The following is a 25,139-nucleotide window of genomic DNA, read 5'->3' on the forward strand; positions in this document are numbered from 1 at the left end:
CAAACATCTCCTCCTACTTACGTGCTCCTAATAATGTGGGGTTACTCACAGTTAGCCCCACCCCTAGATGTACATCAGATATATGGGGCACTCTCTCCATCCTAATTTCCACTGATGCTTGAGATCCTGCCACTGAGTGAATTACCCTACTTGTCCCATGACACTGTAATGTTAGACCCTTAAACAAAAGGTGAGAAGGACAATGTAGATTAGGGTTGATGTTAGGAATTGTGGGGGGATTAAGACTATGTGAAAAAAAAGTGTGGCAGTGGGTTAGGGAGAGAGTAAGAGCACAATAGTCCATGACACTCCAACCCGAATTAATGAAACCTAGTGCAGGGTTCATGAAAATCAGCAGCGCCTATTACACATATGACAAAGAATTGAGCATCATATTCAGGAGCAGTGTGTCGATAGTGGCATCAGCCACACTCTTCCTGTATAGGCTGCTAAGGCCATTTTAGCAAAATTCTAAGTATCACGCTTCAGAGCGAAGGCAAGCCAGTGCTGCCTTGCATGAGAGTTGTACTTGAAGTACACCTCCAGTAGAAATGTAAAGACTGGGACACCTGTCCAGGGGTAAGCCATGTAAAACTTAACAATAATTACACATCCGATGCATAGGAATACCATGCAAAATCCAATTTGCCCCTTGTATGTGGTCAGAGTTATTTCGAGCTGCCTTACACTAAATAGTAATAAATCTGGGCCTCTGCCTGTAACTCTAAATTCTGTGTCTTTTAAATGGTTCGGAAAGAAAACACTCTATATCAGTCTTTGAATCAAAGCCTTGTATCATTTTAAAAGGTCCATGAGGAGAATGGTTTCTAGCTGTGAATCTCTTTTCTGAGTCTTGCAAAACTTGATCCTCTTGAAGATGATGCTCCCACACAACGCTTGTACTCTAAGCTTCTTTATCTGCGTAGATGATCCCAGGAGACTCAGATCTCAGTCTTAGCTTGTGTTGTGGTAAGCATTCCCTCCGATGGCGGCATTGATTCTCAATCTTTGATACTAAGCTCTCTTTTTCATTTCACAGGGAGACCCCGGCAGTGACGGACCCCGTGGTTTAGGAGGAGAGACTGGAGCCAAAGGATCCAAGGTGCATTTTGATAATAAAGCCCTATCTCATGGTGGATGAATTGAAGGAGCACCAGAGAATGCAATTATACTGTGACACAGGGTCTTACACTGAACATATGTCTCCTCTTTTTTAACTGTCTCTTATACTGACACTATCTCTCCCATACTTAAAATATCTTGTGTACCGAGACTGTGAATTGTCCTGAAAATGTGAATTCTATTACAAATGTCTCAGCATCTATGTCTTGTTTTAAACTGACTACTACATCTCCCATACTAGGCCTCCACTTAAGGCAAGATTTTATTTAGCTGTGTCTCCCATTATGGCCCTGTGCTGAAAATGGCCTATGTATTGAGACCTATTGCCTAATACAAATCTTTGCCCTTTGTACAGGGCTGTATCTCTTGTATACAAGTGGTGCCTTCCATTTAGACTATAGAATTTCTCCCTTTGGGATTAAGATAAGGCTACTGGAGGGGTGGGATCACAAGGAGATGTCACAAGGGGTGTAACACCTACTTTATTTCTCTTTTTTTTTTAGGGAGAACGAGGATTGCCTGGTCCTAGAGGTGCCCAGGGTCCACCTGGGGAGGTCGGAAGAAATGTGAGTTATCTAGGTCCTATGTGGGACTGTCAGCGAGAGTGTGTCATACCTTTCAGATTCACCTACAAATTGAAGTCCATGATGTGACAGGACCAAATTTACCTACCCTAACAATCAAATACAGCTTCAGTCAGTATCAAACACCCATGTAAAGTCAGCCGCAAACCCGAGCAACAGTCAACCCAAGCTACAAACTGCCTCTAAAAGCAGGATCAAACCCCATATTCAGTCGGGAGCACACCCCGGCTGCATTCAACAACAAACCCAAGCTTTATCAGGACCACACTCCTGCTATAGTAAATAATAAATCCATTTTGAAAACCCCATCAAAAGAACCAAAAAACACTAAGTCAAGGCCAAACACCCGCTGATTCAGCATTAAGCCCAAGGTATAGCCATGACCTAAGAAGAAAACACTGATGTCAACAATTGCCATATCCAGCAACACAACCCCAGCAACAACCATGCTTAACCCTAGGAACAGATATCCCTAACCCAATTAAGTAGCACTGCGAAGCCAGTGATAACTATGACAAAGTCCTGAAACAGGTACTGCCACCCCCAAATAACGTTTGCCAGCTCAATCTCTTGCTGTCTTAGCTGCAGCTACTGCCACCTTCAGCCACATCTACTATTAACCCATCAATAATCACTGCCAACCCCTGCAACAACTCCCTATATCCAGCACCAACCTCTGTTGTTTCCAGCAAGAAGTGCTCGCCAGCACAGCCCGAATCACTGGCCAACCCTACTTCCACTATGCCACACTGACATTTTGAAACTCACAACTCCAGCATCTGCCACTAGCTCCAGCAACGACCACTTCCTTCACCAGCAGCTGAAACATAAAGCCCCAGTATCAATCACTGACAAACCCAGGAGTTAATAATTTCATATATCTATCCACCATTTATCTTCCCAGCTAAATACACTCCCAGCCCCAGCTTTTTCACAGAAACTACCATCCACAGATACTCAGTAATACCTCAGATATCTTCATGGCTTCCCTAACCTCTGCCTCCTTTGTTGTGGTTTTCCAGTTGAAAAATGTTTATTCCCTTGCGTTTCTCTCCTTATTTGTAGGGATCTCGTGGGGATCCAGGCGATATGGGAGAACGAGGAAATCCTGGACCACCAGGACCTAAGGTTAGTGTGTGTGTTTCTCAAGCTTAGATTCATTGCAAGTAGCAAGTAGGCATGACTAGCCTGTCACGTATGCAAAATGTATGTGACAGACCAGAGTTATTGTATGTGAGAATTTTGAGCTACCCATACTTATAGCTTCAGCACTGTATGCTAGGTGTGGAACAACATGTAGGAATCTGTATAGCGTCAGTTTCAGAAATCATAAGGTACTTGTCCCAACTATGAATGAAGAGAGAATTTTGGCACCTGCAAACTATGTTTCACAGCAATTGAAACCAATCACTGATACTACTATCACGCAGCAACCTATCATACAAACACCCTAGAATATACAGCCTGAGATTAGGGTTCATCATACTCTTATTTCAATCTTTGACCAAAATAAGCTTTAGGAACTATCAAAATATTGAAATCTATCAAAGAAACTTCCAGTTCTTTTACTTGATTATAGAGTTCAGAACCTACAATCGCCATGTCATGATCAGTGTATGTTCCAGTGGGATGTAAGTCTGTAAATGTGTAACTTGAGCTTTGACATCTAATACCTTATTCACAGGCATCTCCTTTGTGATTAGGACCCTCTACCTTTTGGTCATGAGAGATGTAAATTACCAGTAATGCTTCATAGGAATGTGACACCTCATTTGTTCCAAATAGGCCAAATTTGCCTTTGCAGCCAAATTAGTTTGTCCATTTCCAATTGATAATTCCTCCCTTGACCAAGAAGTGGAATTAGAAAGTGCATTTTAATAGTTTATTAGCATGAACCACAGATCACGAAACATTTTGCACACCTAAATATCACCTATCTGTGCAAAAAGTAGAATGTACGTTGGGAAATCACAAAGGTTTAGTCAAAGGATCAGGAGCAGGAGGTTTATAATAACAGAAGCCATCTACAAGCTGGACGTTTTGCAAGTATGAGATTTATGTAGACAAACATTTTGGAAATTGGAGGGAATAGAGTAGATTAATTAAGTGTTTTGATAGTGTATTATAAACACACGAAACACCCAATAATTGAGAATGTTGTGAGTTTAGCTAATATTTCAAAGGTGATTTATTCTCTGGAAAGACCACAAATATTTACATACAAAATATAATTGTGTTCCATTATGGAGCACTACGAATTCGCTAGTTTTTTGGGGGGAATGTGGTTTCTGAAAATGTAATGCAATTACTGTCCCAGAGTAACACCCTATTGCATAAGTGTGTCAGGGATGTTTGTTTATGCTCCTCCCGCGAACCACTGATTCCTCAAGCAGAACAGAAAAGGCCACAAATGCCAATTACACTAATTATTATTGGCACAATGTGAGCATGTGAACCTTGGTGCTCTCTAGTGTTACACTTTAACCAGGCCTACTCTGTCAACACATAGGGAAGTTATTTCATCGAAACCTCAATGAAGAGAACTTTATGATCGCTCAGCCGAGGTCTTAGAATTTGGATATTAGCAACTTCTTAAGTGCTGTATGCAAATCCTGAAGGAGGCTAGAAAACCTACCACTAAAATGTGTTATGCTAAATTTAAACTCCCCGTCGTCTGCTGTTTCAATCTTCTCATTGATCAGATAATAACTACAGTACACCACATTGTTTGCTATGTTACACCTACAAAAAACAGGCCTAACCAGTATAGATTCATTTAGTGGCAATTGCTGCATACCTCCAAAACAGAGAACATCAGTCTGTCCTTACAATTCTTTGAGCTACTACAGTTGTCTCTGCTACAATTTCTGTCATTATAGGCTCAAACCGCTTCTCATAGATAAGTAATGTTTTGTTTCCCAGTGGAGGAAAAGAAAAAAGTTAGACCGCATTTCTACTTTAAATATAACAGCAAACTAATACACTTTAGACCTGACAAAATATGCTGGTTTAAAGGTAGGCATGCACAAGGAAATATATTGATGTAGTAATAGTGATAATAATGATAGTGATAATAACAAGAACAACAAAAATCTGATATTTATCAATGATAATAGTAAAATGATTTTGATAATAACGTATTATCTCTTTATTTATGTATTTGTTCATTATTAACTTAATAAGGAGAACACATCTAACTCAATCTAACTCAAAATACAACAGCCAAATAGGTCAAAGTCCAGACACAGAGGGCAAATAGGTGTAGAAGACTTTGTAAAGCCCTTATGAAAGGAAGTAAAAAAAGAGGAGTTTGGTGAATAGGAGCAAAATATACAACCTATCAGCCACAACTGAGAAACAACAATCTAACCTTCCCACACACATTGTTCATTACAACAGTAGTGATAATGATACAGCAAAGGTGAATTGTAACACTGATGCTAAAATGTTTGTAGCATATGCGAATATTGATACAGACACATATTTTGCATACTTCTAACATATAGTGTTGGGCTCGGACATTACAAGTTGTTTTTCTTTGAAGAAGCCTCGAGTCACAGGATACTGTGTGATTTTACCCTTAGTGTGGGCACCATGGGCACCACTCCTACATTGTGCTTTTCCTCCATTGGATTGGACTTATTCTGCAACAGCTCCAAGATTGACGCATTCCCCATGCAGTTCTGAGGCCTAGATGTTCTGTGACTCTGACACCTATGATCAGAAAACAATCTTTGCAGTTCCACAATCAATGGAGAACAATCAAAATTGAGATGGAAAACGATCACACAGTGGTTGAGAGTCTTGGTCGAGCCCTGTACAATCACTCAAAGAGTGTGGCAGGTACAGAGTAAGGGGTCAGACACCGTTTGTCTATGCAGCCAGGTACCTGTAGTTACAGGGGAGTGATGCCCTCACCCCAAGGGAGATTCCTTCTTCTTCTTGTGCAGGCTGAAGAGTTGCAGTCTTCTGAGGTTGCACAGCTGGGGAAATGTTACAAAGCTGGCAGGAGTTCCGGATACAATGTTGCAGAAGTGTCTTCCTTGTGGATCTACAGCTTGTCGGTTCCTGGAGGGTCCAGTCATGGTTCCTGAGGCCGGAAATCAAAGCAGAGGTTGCATAGGAGTCCTGCTGGAATCTTGCAAGATGAATCTGAGGACCTACCCCAGAGGAAGACCCTAAATAGCCCAAAGAGGGGGCTTGGTCACCTAACCAGGTAACTACCTATCAGAGGGTGCCTCTGACATCACCTGCCAGTCCTCGCCACCCAGATGCTCCCAGAGTTCCCTGCCAATCTTGGAATCAAGATGGTAGAACCCAGGGACCCTCTGGAGGAGCTCTGAGCACCACCCCTGGGGTGGTGATGGACAGGGAAGTGGTCACTCCCCTTTCCATTGTCCAGTTTCATGCCAGAGCAGGGACTGGGGGTCCCTGAACGGGTGTAGACTGGTTTATGCAAGTAGGGCACCAAATGTGCCCTTTAAAGCATTGCCAGTGGCTTGGGGAGGCTACCCCTCCCATGTCTGTAACACCTATTTCCAAAGGGAGAGGGTGTAACACACCTCTCTCAAAGGAAATCCTTTGTCCTTCCTTCCTGGGCTTGAGCTTCTCAAGCAACAGGAGGGCAGAAACCTGTCTGAGGGGGGGGCAGCAGCTGTGCGGCCTGGGAGAACCCCGTCAGACTGGTGGTAGCAATGCTGGGGGTCCTCTAAGGAGCCCCCAGAGTGCATGGAACCATACTTTCAATACTTGAAACAGTATTGGGGTATGATTCTGACATGTTTGATAACAAACATGCCCAGGTTCGGAGTTACCAGTATGTAGCTGGACATAGGTTGTGATCTAGGTCAAGTACATGTATAAAATGGAGCCCCCATGCTCAAGTCCAGTGAAATGGGGCTGGAGTCTGTGGGGGCACCTCTGCTAGTGCAGGAGTACCCTCACACACAGGTACCAGCACCCTGCCTTCTGGGCTGAGAGGGCCTACCATAGGGGTGACCTGGTGCAGTGACCTGTAGTGAAACTGGGTGTGTGCACCCGGTTCATGCAGTCTGCAATGGCAGGCCTGAAGAACCCTTTGCATGAGTTCCCTATGGGTGGCAGGATAAATGCTGCAGCCCATAGGGATCCCCCGGAACCCTAATGCCTTGGGTACCTAGGTACCATATACTAGGGACTTACATGGGGGCACCAGTATGCCAGTTGTGGGGAGAAAGGGTTAGTACCAACCAAATTTGGAGGAGAGAGCATAATCACTGAGGTCTTGGTTAGCAGGATCCCAGTGAACACAGTCAAACACACCGACAACAGGCAGAAAATGAGGATAACAATGCCAAGAAAGAAGGCAGTATCCTACAACAGCCACGCTAGATAATTAGGAATAAAAATGCACAGGGATGGAACTCTTCATCCTTGCCAGCATCATCAAGCTGGGAACCCTGGACGGCTGAGGCAGGAGGTTTTCCAAACAGGGGCTATTTCCTGAACCGTGCATCTATGTTCAGGCGAGCTCCTCTTACCTCAGTGCTAAGCTTCCCCACCTTATATACTTTAAACAAACCGCAGAGGAAGATTCTGGCAATCTCCCCCTCCCTTTGAGTAGGTTATGAAATTCAAGCACTGGCTACACACAAAGGAATGGGCCCTGCCGATGTGCATTCCAGGGACAGAGGAGCTGTACTTTTCCTTGATGAGCACATTCCCAGGCTGAGGCTCTCTTATCACGTCTACCTTCAACATCCTCCATATTTTGTTCCAACACGGTGTAACCCTGTTCTAGGAAGAAGAGCACAAACACGTTCTGTGTAGAAAACAAGCTTGGAGAGTAAAAAATCCTGTGCCACCGATGTGACGGCACCTGGAGCTAAACACCAAATGGAGTCAGTGGTCAAGATGGAGTCGGTGGTCAAATACAAATAGCATTACCATTACAACTGTGCAGAGTCCAGTGGATCCCCAATTAGTATTGCAGAGGCAAAAGAAGATAGGACTAATACTCAGAGGCAACAAATAAGACACGCCCTTAAAGAATAAATCCAAGACTAATTTAGAAAAATAACAATTCTTTTCAAATACATTTCAAACCCAAGAATTTCTTAATCAGGTAAGTAGTCTTTTAAGCATAAATACTTTGCAGGTTCAAAAATCAACACAGTGCAATTTTCAGAGTTCTCTCAATGTCATCCCATGGAGGAAAAACAATGTTCCACAAACACCGGGTTAAGAACGACTTACAAAGTCAGTCTCACAGACCAAAGGTAAGTACTGGACACTGATCAGAACCACACCATCATATCACACTGGGCGGCACTGGGGCAGCTGGGTGCAGGAGTGCAGTAAGGTGTCAGCTGCCCAATTTGTTTCTATGGGAGTTTGGTCCTTGTTAAGACAGGCTGCAGGCTCAGGTTAGGAACCCAGTCAGGGTCAACAAGCAGGTAAGTAGTAGTCTTGGGATACTCTGGGACATGGGTGCACCTTTGGTCCTCTTCTGTGCCCAGGGATGATGGATGCAGGGGTGTCTTTAGGCATAGGGTTTTTACGTCTGGTAGAACTCGCGGTTAGGTGGTCCTGTGTGTTGAGCCTGCAGGTACCATCGGAGAGTCCAGCAGTGTTGGACCCAGGGTGGACTCATGCTCTTAGGAGTTGGGGGACATTGCCTACACACCTCAGGAGACAAACCCCAGTACTTTGCCTCCAATCTCCAAGAAGCAAAAACTCACTTTTGAGGAGAACTAGCCTTCAAGGACCCTCAGAACCTGGCACTGAAAAGACCCAATGACAAGACCACTTGTCCTCCTCCAATGCCTTCTTCACTCAGACACTCACTTCCATCTCCACCTCCTCCTCCTCTATCACCTCACCATCTTCACTGCACCCTCTTCACTCATATTCTCGACCACTTCTACCTCCACCAGAGTCACCATAGGGTTCAGTCCACTCTTACTCTGATGCCAACAGTCATTATGGGAAGGAAGACCCATATGATCAACCTGCGGGGGCAGGGACTAGAGATGATCTGTGGGATGAGTACAATGTTGACCCACAAGACAAGCCAGATCTTGAGCCTTAAGCTTCTATGCTATCATGCTTTAATGATACTGTTGCATGCCATGCAGTTATTCAGAGGGTGACTTGTCATCATAATGTGGAGAAGCACACTATTCAAGAGAGGACGTTAGATCTGAAGGATGAGTATTTCCATGTCCCTATCCACCATGCTCATCACAAGTACCTGTGGTTCGTGGTGAGTGGAGAGTATTACCATGTGAAAGTACTGCAGATCGATCAAAGTCACCACAGCCCCAAGGGTTCACAGTAAATGTCAAGAAGTACCACCTTCAATATCAACAGAACAAACTCTTTCTAGGGCACATTCTTAATACTGTCATGTGGAAGCATACCCCAGTCAGGGGAAGATGATGGCACTTCAGCAGCTGCTGCCTCTTCTTCATGCAATATCTGTAAGAACAGCAGTGAAGATTTTGGGTATGATGGCATCATACTTACTATTGTTCCAAATGTCAGACTGCACGTGTCCACTCCAACAGTGCTTTGACAGTCAATGGTAGCAGATAGGGGGCCAATGAGAAAAACAAGTGTTAATAAAGGCCAGCCCTCAGTGCACTCTTCAGTAGTAGTACATCAGCACTTTAGGGTACCCGGAGTCCTTTTCACCATGGGAGGCACATCAATGACCTGGAACTCATGGCCATCTTTCCGACCCTCAAGGCTTTCTTCTCTATGATCCGCCACAAAGTATTTCTTATATTCAAGGCATGACAGCCATGTACTAAATTCAGAAGCAGAGGGGTACTCATTCCCCTCTCCTCTGAACATTGAATCAATAGATTTGGCATTGGCCGATCCAGCACCATGTACATCTTTTGGCAGAACACCTCCCACAACTTGACAACAATCTTGTGGACCTCCTGAGCAGGACGCATCAACAAGTCTACATTGGAACTCGATCTGCATTATGGATGAACTGGTCAGGGATATCTGTCTATGCTTTTCCACCTCTCCCACTCATTCCATAAGTGGTTATGAAAATGAGACAAACCTCCATGACCCTCATGCTGGTGGCCTCAACTTGAGCCAGATAACCATGTTACTCAGTGCTGCTACAAACATCCATCAGGCTACACAGGGAACTCACATTGAGGACAGATCACCTCACTCAGCAACACAGCAACAGGGTCTCTTACTATCTTAAACCATTCATGCAAATACGCAAGTGTAGTGTGGTTCCTTACCCAAGGTAGTATAACTCATTCATGTCAATCAGACAATTGAGGTGCCTGTATTTTTTTCACAACCTGATTCTGTTACAAAAAGAACATTACATGCTTTAGATGTCAAACATGTGGTCATGTATTATTATATTATATTAATAGGAACAAACCTTTTTGGAATACGAATCAACTTTTCGTGGTCTTTACCAAACTGTATAAAGATCAATCTATTGCCAAAGCACGCAAGGTGAATTGTTAAACACACCCAAACCTGTTATGCAAAGGCTAGGACACACTTTACATGTAAAACAAGAGCTACCATGGCTTTGTTGGGTAACATTCCCTAGCAGATATTTCTAAAGCTGCTACTTGGTCAACACCATACACCTTCACAAAACATTAGTATGGACATACTGGCTCATCAAGAAGCTATGGTTGCCCATGTGGTATTAAGAACTTGGTGCCAAACATCTGTATCATCTAACTGTTACCCACAGCAAGAAGGAAACTGCTTTACAATCAATGCAAAGAATGTATACTTAAAGCTAGACTTGCTATAAACAGAAAATGTTATCCTGTGATCAGTGTAGCACTATAGATTCACATGCACCCACCCTCCTCCCCAGACGTGGGCAGTAATAGAGTATGTCTTTTAAACTAAATACATGTTTATTATCAACTAAGAAAGCATAGGGCACATATCTACTATTCTCTATATTCCGCTTTCACCTTTCACCCGCTAAATGACTAACAATCTGAGTGTGGAGTTAGTGCACATGCGTATTGTGGACTAAAGGAGAAGTCACACAGAGTGCTGTGACTTGAATTGTCTTTGAAGAAAAACAACTGGTAATGTCTGAGTGCCCAACACTAGATGGTAGACTATGCAGAATTCATCTGCATACATTCAGATCACTGCCCAAATAACAAGCAAAAGAAACACAAACTCCAGTTTCATTTCACAGTTTTCCTATGAAAAAGAAGCGGACACAAGATGATAGTGATCCGTATAGCCATTAGATCACAGTTAAAATGTCGAATATGGATAATGATAAAAATGATATTTAATCATAATAATAATAATAATAATAATGATGATGATGATTGATGATGATGATGATGATGATAATAATAATAATACGGTTTATCATAATTTTTTATAAACCAATGATGCTAGTGATAAAAAAATATATTAAATCTGTTCATACTACTCATAACAATTATAATAATAGCGATAATAATATTAATAATGCTTATAGTAATTGTAATAATCATAATATGCAACATCAAGTACCCCCTATAATATTTCATGTGAATACTGCAAGTCAACCAGGCCTTACTTAGTCATGTAAAGAAAGAGGCAGAAAGCGGAGCTAAGTAATTGGGCGACATGCATTAAAAGTAACTTGCATTATCACTTTTACTTTCTCCTCTAAAGTACATGGTTATTTGCATCCCCTTTCCCTCCAATACATGGATTCATGTTCACTTTGGTGCTCAACATATTCAAACTGCAGAGGTTGAAAAAATAATTGGAATTCATGTTATGATAATAAAACAATGATCTTCGCAACCCTGGGTTTGCTAAAATATACTAAGTTGATTGAAACACAGCTTCCTGTCTATATTACTATTTACAGCAAATAGATACTTGCATACCTGCCACAGCATTCAGCAGTTCACTAAATGAACTGAGAGACATAAATATTTGTTAACCATTGACTGACTATGAACTGCCAGAGAAACAACACCCATCATTAAAGGACTCCAAAAACAGTCAATGTGTTTAAATAAAATGTATGTAGTGCTGGATAGTATCATTGCAGAGCTGCATTTAATAGCCTGAAAGTTATAATTATATTTAGTAATAATAATAATCATGAAAATATTAACACTAACAATAACAAAAGGCTTAATTCACACAAAGAGACTAACACTGGAGTCATAGACATACTATGATTTTCATAAAATTACTCTTTATTTAAGATTCCCAAATTTCCAAATGATACACACCTACAACTATGAAATGGGTAGATTGCTTGGCAGATTCCTAAGTCTAAAATGTTGAATTTTCCATCACCCTTAAGCACACCAGTTTATGTTGATTGGTAAGGACATTTTTTTCTTTCCCCTTCACCCCCCTCCGGAAAATACTTTTCCGGGTGGAAACATGTGCTCACCTACAACTCCCATACAATTGTGTGGTGCATGGATGCTTTTCACATCCAATTTTCACATTTAAGTCCAGTTGTACGTTACATCTATGTGTGTAAATGTCCCCATGTGTTGCCTTTTGTAGTCAGAGATGGCACCCTTTGCCATCGTAGTAATGAAAATAATGTTGTAATAATTATGGCAATGGATGTACAGATGTTGAAAAATATATTTTCTAGAATGCACAAATTGATAGTAAAATAACTTATTCAAAGATGACATTATCTGGAGTACATGGGCTCTGAAATGGTGATTGACAAAAGTACTTTTTGTATTTCCATTTCTCACAGGGTGATCGTGGCAGACCAGGCTTCAGTTACCCTGGCTCCAGAGGACCACCTGTATGTATCTACCTCAGGTTCTTTTTAAGTGATGCATGAATTTGCCAAATATCTATGTTCTACACCCCTTGACCATCATTCAAAGGTTCTCTTACAGACCATGCCTATGTGCTTAACGTATGGGCTGCCTTGTACTATCACTGTTTCATCACAGGTGTTAATTTTCAGAATTATGAGATCCTTGTTTATGCATTAGCCTTCATTTTGTTCCATATTGCCTAAGGTTTGAATTGTATAGTGCATTAGTAGCCTGAGCTTCATACCCATGCCTTTCTGAAACACATGTTCATCAATTAGCATTTGTTATTGTGTAGTTGCATGTTATAATCTTCAAGTGTGTCCTCTTGTGCCTGCTTTAATGTGACTGTGCTTGGAGATGCCTGCTTCATTTTATTTCACGGTATCTTTTTTTCTAATATACATAAAAGACTTCAAAGAAGAACAATCAGTGTGTTAATGAGGCAAAGCTACAAATTCAACACAAGGAAGTATAAACTGTATAAACTAGTAGTTGATTTCATGTAAAGGTACTATCAAGACGGTATTGTTTTTTTAGCAGAGTTTAAAACTCAAAAAGTAGGGATGGCCACAGAAAAGGAGAGGATTATCAAGTTTATAAGAATTTACATTAAATAGAAGAGTTTCAAAAGACTATTACTGAGTATCACAGAACATTGAATAGCTTTGGGATGATACCCTGGCTTGGTAGGCCAACAAGGACACATAATAAGCAAGCTGAGAAAGGAGTAAAGTGAGAAATAGTATTTCTGTTGCTTGAAAATGTGGAGGTCACAGATTGACTCGAAACTAATACAGCTGGCACATGCATGTATGGGAGGTCGCAAAATGGGTCACAAATAAGGTGAGATGTTCAAGATAATTGTTGCAGTTTCAAAAAAGAGAAGAATAAAAAGAGGAAGGAGGATGACATGCATGAGGCAAGGAAAATTTGAGTTTCAACTGAATTAAACTAGACTGAGTGGGGGACCATCCATGGTTTGGACATTGAAAGTCACAAGGAGATGGTGTTATGGTGGACAGGCTTGGAAATAAGAGAATTTTAGTACAATGTAGGCATCATCAGGTTAGAAATGAAAGAAAAGACCAACAATATCAAAAAACGGAATACGTATATGTAGAAAAGTAAGGTAAGCAGAACTGAGGCTTGGGAGTCCTAGTGGTGGGGAGGAAATGACAACAGTGGTTGAGCTGGAATTCGGAGTAGGAATGAATATGGAGTAAGGTGAAGAGCCAGATGAGAAAACACAGCAATGTATCAAAAGCAGCCAATAATTCATGTGAATAAGGAGGTAATTAATTTCAACTTGTGGCCAGTGGATGAAGACTGGTAGTGTTAATTGAGTGAGAAGATCGGTAACTAGATTGCAGTTAGGAAGGATGATATCAGTCTAATATAGAACGAGATCTGGTAGGACACAGCTCTCAAGCTTTAAGAGGTAGGTCAGAGATAAAATGGAGTGGAAGCAAGAAATGATCAGTCAATGATTGGCTCTTTGAGGGGGCCACAATGACTGCATGCTCAAAAGAACTTGGAAAAAGTCAGACAATACGAAGCAGTTGATTAGCATCATCAAGCAGGCAATCAGAACATAGTACCTCTCAGGATTTGAACCAGTATGAAGGGGGTAGGAAAAGCAGCTGTTGGACTGACCTATTTCCAAAAGGATAGGGCAAAAGCAGAATTGAGGTCAAAGGAAAAAAAGGGGGTAGATGGGAAAGGGAGGGAAGTAAGTAGAAATGGAGAATGAAAAAAGCAAAGCTGATAAGATTAATTTTTGAGGCAAGGTAGTTAACAAAGTGCAAAGTAGCCAAGGAGGAGTTGGCAGTTAAGCCAAGGGAAAGGTAAGTGTGCAGCAGCAGTCTTGGTTTGAATACAAGGTAGTTTGTACCCTGATGTTCACAGAGAGAGTAGAGCCCCTAGAGAGAGGTCTTCTGTTCTGGCTGGTCACCCGAGTGGTAAGCATTCATGTGTGTTTTCTGCAATGGGTAGCTACAATAGCTGACTACTTATCCTTACAGTTATACATCTTAGGAAAATAGTTGGGCTCTCATTCCCTGAAGTATTTGGGCTCTTGAAGGAAGCTGTCTGTCTTTATAGTGCACTAAAAAGCAGGTCACCCTGCAGAGAGTCTACTGGATCCCCAACTGGCTTGCAGAGGCAAACGTATATAGGACTAATGCTCTATCTTGTGGTAGTGTGGGTGAGCAGTTAGGCTTATCAGAGGGTAATGCTAAGCATTTGTTGTACCCACAGAAGCAATAAATGAGACACTCACTCAAAGAATAAATCTGAGACCAAATTAGAAAAATAACACATCTTTTTATTTATGTTTCAAACCCAAGAACTTCGTAATTTGGTAAGCATTTTTCAAGCATAAATACTTTTCAGATTTAAAAATCAACACTTTCAGAGTTCTTTAATGTTAACCTATCAAGGAAAACAATGTTCAGCAAACACAGGATTAACAACGTCTGACAAGGCCAATGTCATGGAGTTAAGATAAGTACTGGGCGCTGATCAGAACCACATGAGCAGGTCATTCCGGGCAGCACTCGGGCGGCCGGGTGCAGGAGTGCAACAAGGCATTGGGTGCCCAATAGTTTTCTATGGGATTTGATCCTCATGAAGACAGGCTGGCTAGGAAGCCAGTGGGAGACAACAAACAGGTAGGGTGTGGACTTGGGGTGCTCGGTATGTATGTGCGCCATTGGTCCTTTTCTCCAGGGCTTAGGGGTGACAGATGCAGGGTGTCCTTAGGTGTTGGGTTTCTCTGCCCGGGAGCACTCACGTTCAGGGGATCCTGTGTGTTGAGGCTGTAGGCGTTGTGGGGGAGTTCAGCATGGTGGGGGGAGGGACTTGAGCTCAGGGGAGCTGGAGGACGTCATTGGCACCAGTGACCCACCTCATATGGGGTCATGGGAGACTGGTGCAGTGGTTGCTGGAGGTGTCGTTTTTTTTCCTCACCACAAGGCCATGGAAGAGGGGGCCTGCGTGCAGAGTCTGCAGGCAAATTTAGGGAGTCCAGAAGGGGTGAAACCTGAGTGGGCTCAGACTCTGGACAGCTGGGTAACATTGCTGGCGCCATTGGTTGGCTTCACATCGGGTCATGAACATCAGGTGCAGAGGTCACTTGGTTGTTGGGTCATTGTTGTTCTGCAGGATGTAGAGTCTTTTCTTGAGACTTTGTTGCAGAGCAGATCTGCTGGACACTGGAGTATGGGTCTTTGTGGAAAGCAGGCAGTCCTCCTGGGTTTCTTGGAGGCTCAGTTGCAGGACGACTCGTCTTTTTGGGCAGAATCCATGAAGGTCAGCAGGCTGGCCGGTGGGGCTGGTACCAAGTCAGCTGCTTCTTTTTTTCCTCTTCTGCAGGTTCAGTTCCTTTGTGTCCTTTTCTTCATAGGTAGTCAGGATCTGAGTTCTAGGGTTCAGAGGTGCCACCTAAAACTCAATTTAGGGGCATCAAAGGGAGTGCCAGGTTTTAGCCAATGGGCCGACCACCTTTAGGAAGACTACACCCTTCCTATTACCGCTGCCGCAGGGAAGTGGGCAAAACCCTAACCTTAGTGGCCTGATTCCTTCCAAACAAGATGGTGGAATTTAAAAAGTAGTGTTCACTTCAGCTCATCCATCTTAGGGATGGAACTGGCATGAAGTGGGCAAACCAATCTGACTTATTTTCCCACCTGTTCCACTGCCAAAAGTGGGGTCAGGACAGGGGGACCGGTCATCTCCGCCATCTTGAGAGACTTGGGTCGCATTACAAGGCAGCTAGGCCTTTGAAGCTCCCCACCCTGGAAGGTCTGTCCTGCCTGGGGGAGGCGCTAGCACCCCCACCCAATGCCGGATTTTGTTTCTGGCTCTCACCTTAGGGGGCCACAAATGGTTCTAAGGTGTCTGAACTGGTCAGGGCCAGTCAGTCAACACACTAGTAGCTGGTAGGTTTTCAAGGGGCACCTCTATGTTGCCCTCTGGGTGCAATTATTAATACATTTGTCACTGGCATCAGTGAGGGTTTATTAATCTGTGATGTTTGATACCAAATTCCCTGTATTCAGAGAAGCCATCATGTAGCTGGTAAACATATAGTGACCAGTGTCCAGCACATGCATTTAAAATGGCTTCCCTGGTCACTTACTATGTCTGAGAATTTACAAAAACATAGCAGGGGCATATCTGCTTGTGCAGACATGCCCTCACATGTCATATAATTCACCCTGTCTTAGGGATGTAAGGCCTGCCAGAGGGGTGACGTACATATATTGCATGCACTGTTTAGGGGACATGACACACAGGCCGTGTGCCATGTCGTGTTTTCACTTTTGTCTGCACCAAGACACGCAGCCTGCAGTGGCAGCCTGTCATCTGCTTGGTGAAGGATCCCTTAGGGTGACACAATTTGTGCTGCAGCCCTTAGGGACCTCCCTTAGTACCCCAGGCCCTAGGCTTCAGGGGTAATGTTTACTAGGGACTTACAGTGGGTGCTAAAGGTCTTGCCAATTGGGGAAATGACTATGCAGTTTTGGAAGAAAGAGCACAGGCACTGGAGAACTGGTTGGCAGGAACCCAGTGCTGTTTAGGTCAAAATTACATAAGAAACCAGGCAAAAAGTAGGGGCATGACTGTCAAAAGAGACATTTTCCTACAGCTCTCACCTAGTATTACCCAAAAAGCAGATATTGGCAAACATCTAGAAAGTGACTAGAGTATTGGGTAGTTTTTTTGTATATTAGAATTGAAGCCTTGGTTTTTTTTACATTATCCTTGCATATATATGTTTATTGCTGTTGATTGCATCCATTGCACTGCTCTGTAAAATGTTTACTTCCAAAAAAAGTTTAAAAAAGAGAATTGCAGACTTCAATAGTAAGTTGGTCATAGAGGCAAGTGGTGAGGTCCACCCCAAGAACTTCAACGTAAAGCTTATGGTATCAACCAGTGACTGAGATACTCCCACCGCCTGAGAGAATGGTGTAGCAGATGTGAGAACCCTCTTACTTTTGCAAAGAGTGCAGAAGTTATGTGAATGCCTCAAAGATGTGGGATGGGGAATTTAACTTCTTTGCTGTTCATCTCTTGCCACTGTTTTAATCTAATATGAAATCTAAACCTACATCTTTCTTTTACAGGGAGATAATGGCGAGAAAGGTCCGCCAGGCCCACAGGTCAGTGACATTACAAAATGTTAGCTGTAAAACCCAGAATAAAGATAAAAAATTTCAAAAGTACAGGCAGGACTTTATGCAAGTAGGATAAAAGAGGAACTTTAGAGGGGAGAAGGGTTTGTTGTTAATGAAGAGTCTCTGCCATCTTCAACGTAACATGTGGAGCACCTGGATCGGCCAAGCAGTTTCTTCACTGACATCTGCACTGTATCTGGAAAGGCTTGCTATTTTTGGGTTGATACAAGTGCTGTGGCTGAATGGGGGCCTGCTATCTCCTGGGCGATGAATTGGCTGTGTATGGTGGTGCTCTGTCATTGCATCTGCGATGTCCACAGTTCCTATAAGGGCTTTGCCATCTCTTGGTCAATATGCATGCTCTCCTGAGGGGGCTGAAATCCCCTGCATGATGCATGTGCTATTTTTCGAGTGGGCTGTAATTTCTAAGGTTATGGGTGCACCATCCATGGTGGTTTTTTTTTGTCGATAAGTGATCCTATGACTGGATATGGTATGCAATTTTGTAGGCACTGAATGGGTGTTTTGGTGACTTTCTCTATTTATTTTATCACATCTAATGTGACACTATTTTTTCTTTATTGGTATTTCTTGCCTTCCTATTGAAAGTGTTTACACTTCCAATGTGGATGTACTTTCTACCAGTGGCAGTGCCTGTCTACCCACCGGTCTGTGGTGTAACACATCCTATAGGGAGGTTTACTCTCACATAGGGAAGTCTTTTCTCTCACTGTTGGTATTTCCCTCCAAAGTTTGGTGTTCACTCTCCCTTTTCAATGTCTGGTATTTTGTGTGTAGTGTCTTCCTGCCAGTTGGTGTTCTTCTTCATCTCTTTGGCAGTATTGGCTCACTGGTTGGTGATGGGTTGACTTTAACTCATGTGTAATCAAAGTAGAGTGGATGGTTCTTCACAGCTTAACCTGTGTTCTTCTTTCCTATCACAGGGTGGTAGAGGTGACTTTGGACCAAAGGGAGGTCCCGGCCCTAAGGGAGAAAAGGGTTTGCCGGTAAGTACATGACACAGGGCAAAGAGGGCACTGGAACTAGACACAACTGGATGATGGAATGTTTTCTTAAGATTAAGACAAAGAAGGTATACCATACTTTGTCCAGTACTGGCCTTAAAAAGGTATTACAGCAGTCCTGTGTTGCATTACTTTTATCAACACAGTATGTGTCAAAACTGGTGGAATCATGGGCATCTCTACTTGCCAGGTGGGTGCCCTTTTTAATCAGAGTGACATATAGATCTCAGTTTCCCTTCAGGGAAATTGTGAAGAAGATTTTTGTGGGATGTTTTCAAGCCAGCTCCATAGTTCATGGATACTAAGAGAAATAGATGAAAATCAGGACTTGAGGATTGCAAAATAGAACTTAAGAGATGAATCCAGAGGCACTGAGCCTATTGTTGGAAAGATAAAGAAATGTGGTTAGGGTATTGAGGATCATTAGGATCCGACTATCATGGTCACATGATGTACTGAAAATATTTGCAATGAGAGATACCAAAGTTGTGTTAGGTATTGGGTGATCCTAAGAAATGAGATTGTGTGGTTTTCTGAGTCAGCGAGATCAGTTTGTCAAGGATCCTGAGGTTGTGATAGAAGGTGGGTGCAATCAGGTTTCTGGGGATCCTGAAGCTGTCTTAAAATGGGATTGAAGTCAGGGCATCAGGACCTCACATTTTGTTTAAAGTGGGATGAAACTGGTGTTTCTCGGATCCTGTGATTATGTTAGAGAAGTGTTGCATTTTTCTAACTTAGGAGGCAAGGTTAGGATACTCAATATCCTGCTGTTACCTTAGAAATATATTGTAGTTGGGCAGTGATGTTTTTAAGGTTGTTACAAATTTAGTGATGTGAAGAAAATTGCTTGCTAGTGTTCAGGGTGGGGTGAGGTCAATACCTCAGGGATATGGAGGTTGTATGTGGAGTACATGGAAGACACATTACACGCTCATGGGATTGACCCATAGTTTAATCCTATTAAAATAAAATGTGAAAATTGCTGGAAACATCTACTCTCATTCTTTCCAGGGGGATCCAGGACCAGGAGGAGAGCCGGGGCCCAGGGGTGTACAGGGAGATCCTGGACCTGAGGTGTGTCTATTCTAAGTGGTTTTTAATTCTCTTCAATCTCCTGTACTTAAAACTCCCAGATTGTTCTCGCTTGCCTGACTTTTCTTGCCTTTCTAATTTACATCTGTTATGTATTATCATATAAGGCTGCTGGATGTCATGCCATCTAATGTTATGCTATTTTATTTATGTTGATTAGTTCTGTAGTGCTTTGAGACACCCTAAGATCACCTCAAGTTGCTTAGGGGCATAGGAGAGATTTAAAAAAGGGCCATGAGCTAGGGAAGTAGGGTACAAGATAGGAGGAATGTAGTTTGAGTGGTGCACTGGCTACTGGGATGTTATTTGTGTTTTTTATGGGCCTTTGTGACCATATAAAGCCTATATACCTGATCAAGAGTTCTCCACTGTTATGGTAGAGCATCTTCCGGAAAGTGCTCCAGCCAACATGATGGGAGTACTTTTGGTGCAAAACCATTTCTGAGACGTCCTCCATGTTATGCAGCCCACTCAGCAATGTTTTTGTTTTTCACAGGAAATCCCCAAGGTAATTTGTTTCTGAGAAACAAAAAAGAAACATCCCTCAGTCATAGGAACATGTCTGTCCCTGTGATCTGACATGCAGGGAGTTTTCTCCATGCCCATCAGGGGCATTTTTGCTTTTTCATGCTCGGAACTGCTGTGTCTTTCATGGCAACGACAGAAAGATAAAATGAATGTTGGAAGTCCCTTTCTAGTAAAGAAACCTTACTGTATTATTAGCCAGTGAAAACAAGACTGTTCACCCATTTCTTCATAATATTTTTTGCTTCTCTCATGTTTCCAAGCCATATGGCCCCCATAGTGTGTTGTGGATCTTTGCCCATAGGCATCTGGTTGGCGGGGAGGATGGAAGAAGCAAAATAGGTAAAGCATAGGAACAGGGAGAGGAAGAAAGTAGAAGCAGGTGTCACTGTAGCTGGAGACAATTTCTGCTGACTGCTACCTCTGCCCTACTCCTCCTTAAGTTCATCCTCTCTACTTTCACTATCAATCATTTCTTCCTACTCTTCCCATCTTCCCATTTTCTGTCTTTACCCTACCATCATGCTGTCTTCAAGTCCTCACGTCCCACACCCATGCACTCTCCGATTGTGCTTCCACTTCTAGCATAATCTTTCCTTTTCGTTTCTGCCCTCCCAACAATGTTGTTGAGTCACTGCAGTGTGGTCTTTAATCTAATCTGCCTTTACTGGCAGCCCTTGCTTGCTACCCTCTATTGGCCATTGCTGCTAGGACTACCATTTCCTTCAGCATCTGCTCCAAGAAGATACATAATTGCTTGATGGAAGCTATGGATAGTGGTAGTTACCAAATAAAATGCATCGGAGTAGTGATTGATGAGACAATTCCTGGTGACGAGCACAGCTCATCTGAGTACTGTCTTCATTCTTGATTGTGGAAGGCAATGTTTGGAATATTTCTCACACTGCCTTGCTTCACTGGCTCCAAGGAGACATTGCCTGCCTGTTTCTATTGGCTGAAGATGGTAAAGACACATTAAAGATGCCGTGAAAGACAGGTAGCTGTGTAGTGTGAAAAGTGTGTGGTGTTTCATTCTCTGTTCCTCCTTCACTACTGCATGCAGTTTATGATCAGATTGTGGGGCAATTTTCCAGTTCTACTGCCACATTTTTTAATTTGTTGTTCATTTGCAGGGAAATCCGGGACCTCCAGGTGACCCAGGACTAACGGTAGGCATTATCCACCATTACTTCCATGTTGTTGAGGTCTGGTGTCTTCAGAAAAATGTCCACACTGAATAATTCAATCTATTAGTAAATCTCTAGCCCTCCTGCCTTATAGTGGGCTAAAGTGTGCTTGACTTCCAAGGTGGGTAAATTCAGTACCACTAAATTGGACAATGGCTAAACTGCTTATTTACAGCAGTTAGAAATGCTACATAAAAATCTTATTGTATATGTGCAAGATCAAATCCATCCTGCTTCCACTGAGCACAACAGTTCCAACAGATGGACCCTCTCGTACTTCACATTTTGAATGTGAAGTCTTTCCATTATGGCTTTAGTGCCCCTTTTTCCCACTGTCAGCAATATTGAGAATAATTCCAAGGACATTACTTAACCTGCCTCACCTTTGAGAAAAGGCATACTCACCCCCAGAGTAGGTGTGATCACCATATATCCTAAGGGTTGTACTGGACTCATCTTTTATTCAATTTTTTCATCAGGACTGTGACGTGATGACATATGTGAGAGAAACCTGTGGCTGCTGCGGTGAGTGCTGAGCCTTCATCTGCACTGGGTCCATTTCACACAGCACACACAGACAGTCCCACGTGGAGCTTTTAGGATCGGTGCTGTGAATGTTTAAATGTAACTTACATGTCAATGGTTTAAAAAAAGGGAGCAAACTTGTGGTGTGTGTTTTAGGAATTGTTCTTTAGTGGGCTTCTTCGTTGAAAACTGATTTGGCGGGCCTTCGGGCCTTCACGGTTCTAGCAGTATTTGGCATAAGGACTTTTTAGTTTTACAGAGTGATATATGTGAGGTTATCCTATTTGGTCTTTGTTTAAATAGAAATTGCTGGTTTGTGGTTACACTTTTTGAGGTGGGGAAGTAGAGGTATTGGTCAGAGGCGTGTTGGCTTGAGGAATGGCCATTTTAAATATAGACTGCTTGGGGGGGTATTTCAGGCTTTCTAAAATGGACTCTATTTCAGGTTTAGCAATTTTTTTTTCTTTTTAGTTTATCTGGAGAACTGCTAGCATGAGCACTACTGGTTTAGGTGTTTTGTTATTTAAATGTTTTTGATGTTTTGCTCGTTAAGTGGTTTTGATGTTTAATGGCTGGTGGATTTTGCAACTGTGTTTAGTTCATTATTTTCTGAGCATTTCCACCACATATGATTTACATAGGTTTCTTGAAGAGGTACATGGGAATTGACTGGCATTTGTTACAGAAACCAGTATTCGGGAAAGCTGATGGGGAGTGAGACAATACATGGTAACAATAGCAGGTGGTAGCACCCTTCACTTTTGTAGTGATGGGAAAGCACGTTAGGGAATCTGTCTGGTAAATAGATTTTTGCACTCCTTATGGAATTTGTGAGGTATTTGGAAGGAGCCAGAAGATCAGATGGGTTGAATTTTGCAGATGCAAGATTCAAGACACGGGGGAGGGAGGAGTGACAGAGTCAAGGAGAATGAGATTGGATTTCGAAGCAGTGAATGAAAGGCAAACAAAAAACCTCACCTAAGGTTCATTGAACGGATTGGATGGCCAGTATTCAATGGTTTTGAGGTCGTCTGTTACACAAGCCTAGGGTCGGAGGTAGACAATTTAGTGTAGTCAAACAAGAGGTGGTAAAAGAAGCCATAAAAGGAGATGACATCATCAAAAGAAATAGTATTAAATGCAGAGAAGTGACTGAGGCTGGTGCCTCAGCCACTGAAAATCAGGTTGGAACAGATCTAGCGGACCACTAAGATGGACCATTATCAAGGTTCGGATAGTGTCAAGAAGGTGCATTCCAAAATAAGTGTTTCAGCTATTCTAGGAACATCTTGTCAACAGTATCAAAGGCAGAGGAGTTGCTCAGATGCAGAAGTTTGTAGGTACTAGGGTAGTGATGAACGGATCTGGTGAAGGGTCTGACGACAACCGGCTGTGCATTCCCATGGGAAGCTGGAGATCTGAGAGATGGTTCTTGGTGAAATCCAATTTGTAGAGCCAGATAAGATTACAAAGGCTGTGATGTACTGTCTGTGCTAAATACAAGAAGAGTTTTCAATCAGAGAAGAACCGAATAGGTGTGACGAGTGCAGCACTTGGAGGGTGTAGAAGATTCAATTAAATACTTCTTGGGTATAGTGACTATTAAAGTGATTTTGAAGTGATGTGGAAGAAGTATGGGCTAGGCATAAGGTGGTAACAGCTGTAGGAATTGCCTTGCATTCAGTGGCTTTTGGATTTTGATTTAGGCATTGCCTGTATTTTATAGCTCACTGCTGTATCAAAATGCTGGTTTGGGTAAGGGTTAGGAGGTGAGGTTACTCATTTAAGATCTTTTGCATTTTTTTAGTTTGAAGATTTTGAGTTTAGGTATTTGCCTGATTTTGGTAGTTTGATGACTTGGATTTGAGGGTTTAGCTTGGTTTACCGAACTTATGGCACCCATTCTGCCTACGCTCATCTAATTTCCTAATGTTCTCAGTTGTAACTTGGTTTCCTCTTTTTCTTTCCTCAGACTGCGAGAAGAGGTGTGGTCCTCTGGACATTGTTTTCATCATTGACAGCTCAGAAAGTATTGGTTACACAAACTTCTCTCTGGAAAAGAACTTTGTCATCAACGTAGTCAGCAGACTCGGATCCATGGCTAAAGACCCCAAGTCTGAAACAGGTGAAGTTCCTGACAAGGCTGAAATAATAATCCATAGGATGGAGTGGTGGCCATTGTAGTCACGGAGCAGGTCACGGTTCTGATAACTGAGAGACAGATCCTGGGGCCATGCATGCCACCATGTTGTGAGCTCTGCTTTTCTTTCTTTTTGGAGGTGTGGAATGTGTGTCAATGGTATGCTAACTGCACGTAAGTATGTTGGCGCCAGCCTGATTAGGGCAAACTCAGGGAGTTCCACCTACGTGAGGATAGATGCGAGTCCTTTCCACATACATTTAGATTTGGATAGGAGGAGAAGAGTTACAACAACTTACTTTGTGGGAGTTAGATTTAGAAGAAGCAGCAAGTTCAGTGTTTACTCTAGAGTGCATAATCAATTAATTTAGGGAGGTGAAAGACAAAAGAGAGACTAATCACTAAACAGAACCAGCCTGACATCTGAAGACGCTGGGGCGGAGTAACAAGCATGCTATTCAAAGTATTTGCTAAACATAATTTACAATAAAGCAGCGTTCAAGCACCGAAGAATAGTCTGACAGGAAACACAGGAACATTCGAGTAGTAATTCCAAAGCAACCAGCAGTTGTTGTTTTAACATCAACAATTGCAGTTTGTGAAAACGGGAAGCCGGTGTCTGGTAACTGCAGCGTCAGTAATTACTGAGAGTGGTTAGTGATAGAAAAAAATGCAACCTCCAGCCATTGAGAGGCTCTCAGGCAACACAGAATAATGAGCCTATCCACCGCCCTTGCAAGGTGGCAGCCAGATTCGGGACCGACTGCAGACATTATCTTTGTCTCTTAAATTTTACAAAACACCAGACTAAAGCACTATCAGTCCTATAATTCCTTTACTCATGACATGGGCGCTTAGCAATGTTCCCTGGAGTTCGTTGCTGGTGGGTTTGTGAATGAATTTCCCTCCCATTTCTTCTCGTTCTTTTTTCCCCCTTGTATATGCCTGCATCAG

The 25,139-nt window shown here is 42.6% G+C and overlaps 1 protein-coding gene across 2 annotated transcripts in view; it reads left to right on the top strand.

The window, feature by feature from the left end:
- Positions 1-25,139, top strand: part of COL6A2 (collagen type VI alpha 2 chain) — a 102,458-nt gene that overhangs the window by 46,614 nt on the left and 30,705 nt on the right. For both annotated transcript variants that reach the window (XM_069225484.1, XM_069225483.1), the window contains exons 16-25: positions 1,040-1,102; positions 1,626-1,688; positions 2,772-2,834; positions 12,442-12,492; positions 17,641-17,676; positions 18,636-18,698; positions 19,728-19,790; positions 21,467-21,502; positions 22,000-22,045; positions 24,018-24,170. In XM_069225484.1, the coding sequence (XP_069081585.1) occupies positions 1,040-1,102; positions 1,626-1,688; positions 2,772-2,834; positions 12,442-12,492; positions 17,641-17,676; positions 18,636-18,698; positions 19,728-19,790; positions 21,467-21,502; positions 22,000-22,045; positions 24,018-24,170 (637 nt within the window). The remainder of the gene's footprint in view (positions 1-1,039; positions 1,103-1,625; positions 1,689-2,771; positions 2,835-12,441; positions 12,493-17,640; positions 17,677-18,635; positions 18,699-19,727; positions 19,791-21,466; positions 21,503-21,999; positions 22,046-24,017; positions 24,171-25,139) is intronic.

Source organism: Pleurodeles waltl, chromosome 3_1, assembly GCF_031143425.1.
Source record: "Pleurodeles waltl isolate 20211129_DDA chromosome 3_1, aPleWal1.hap1.20221129, whole genome shotgun sequence".
NCBI lineage: Eukaryota > Metazoa > Chordata > Amphibia > Caudata > Salamandridae > Pleurodeles > Pleurodeles waltl.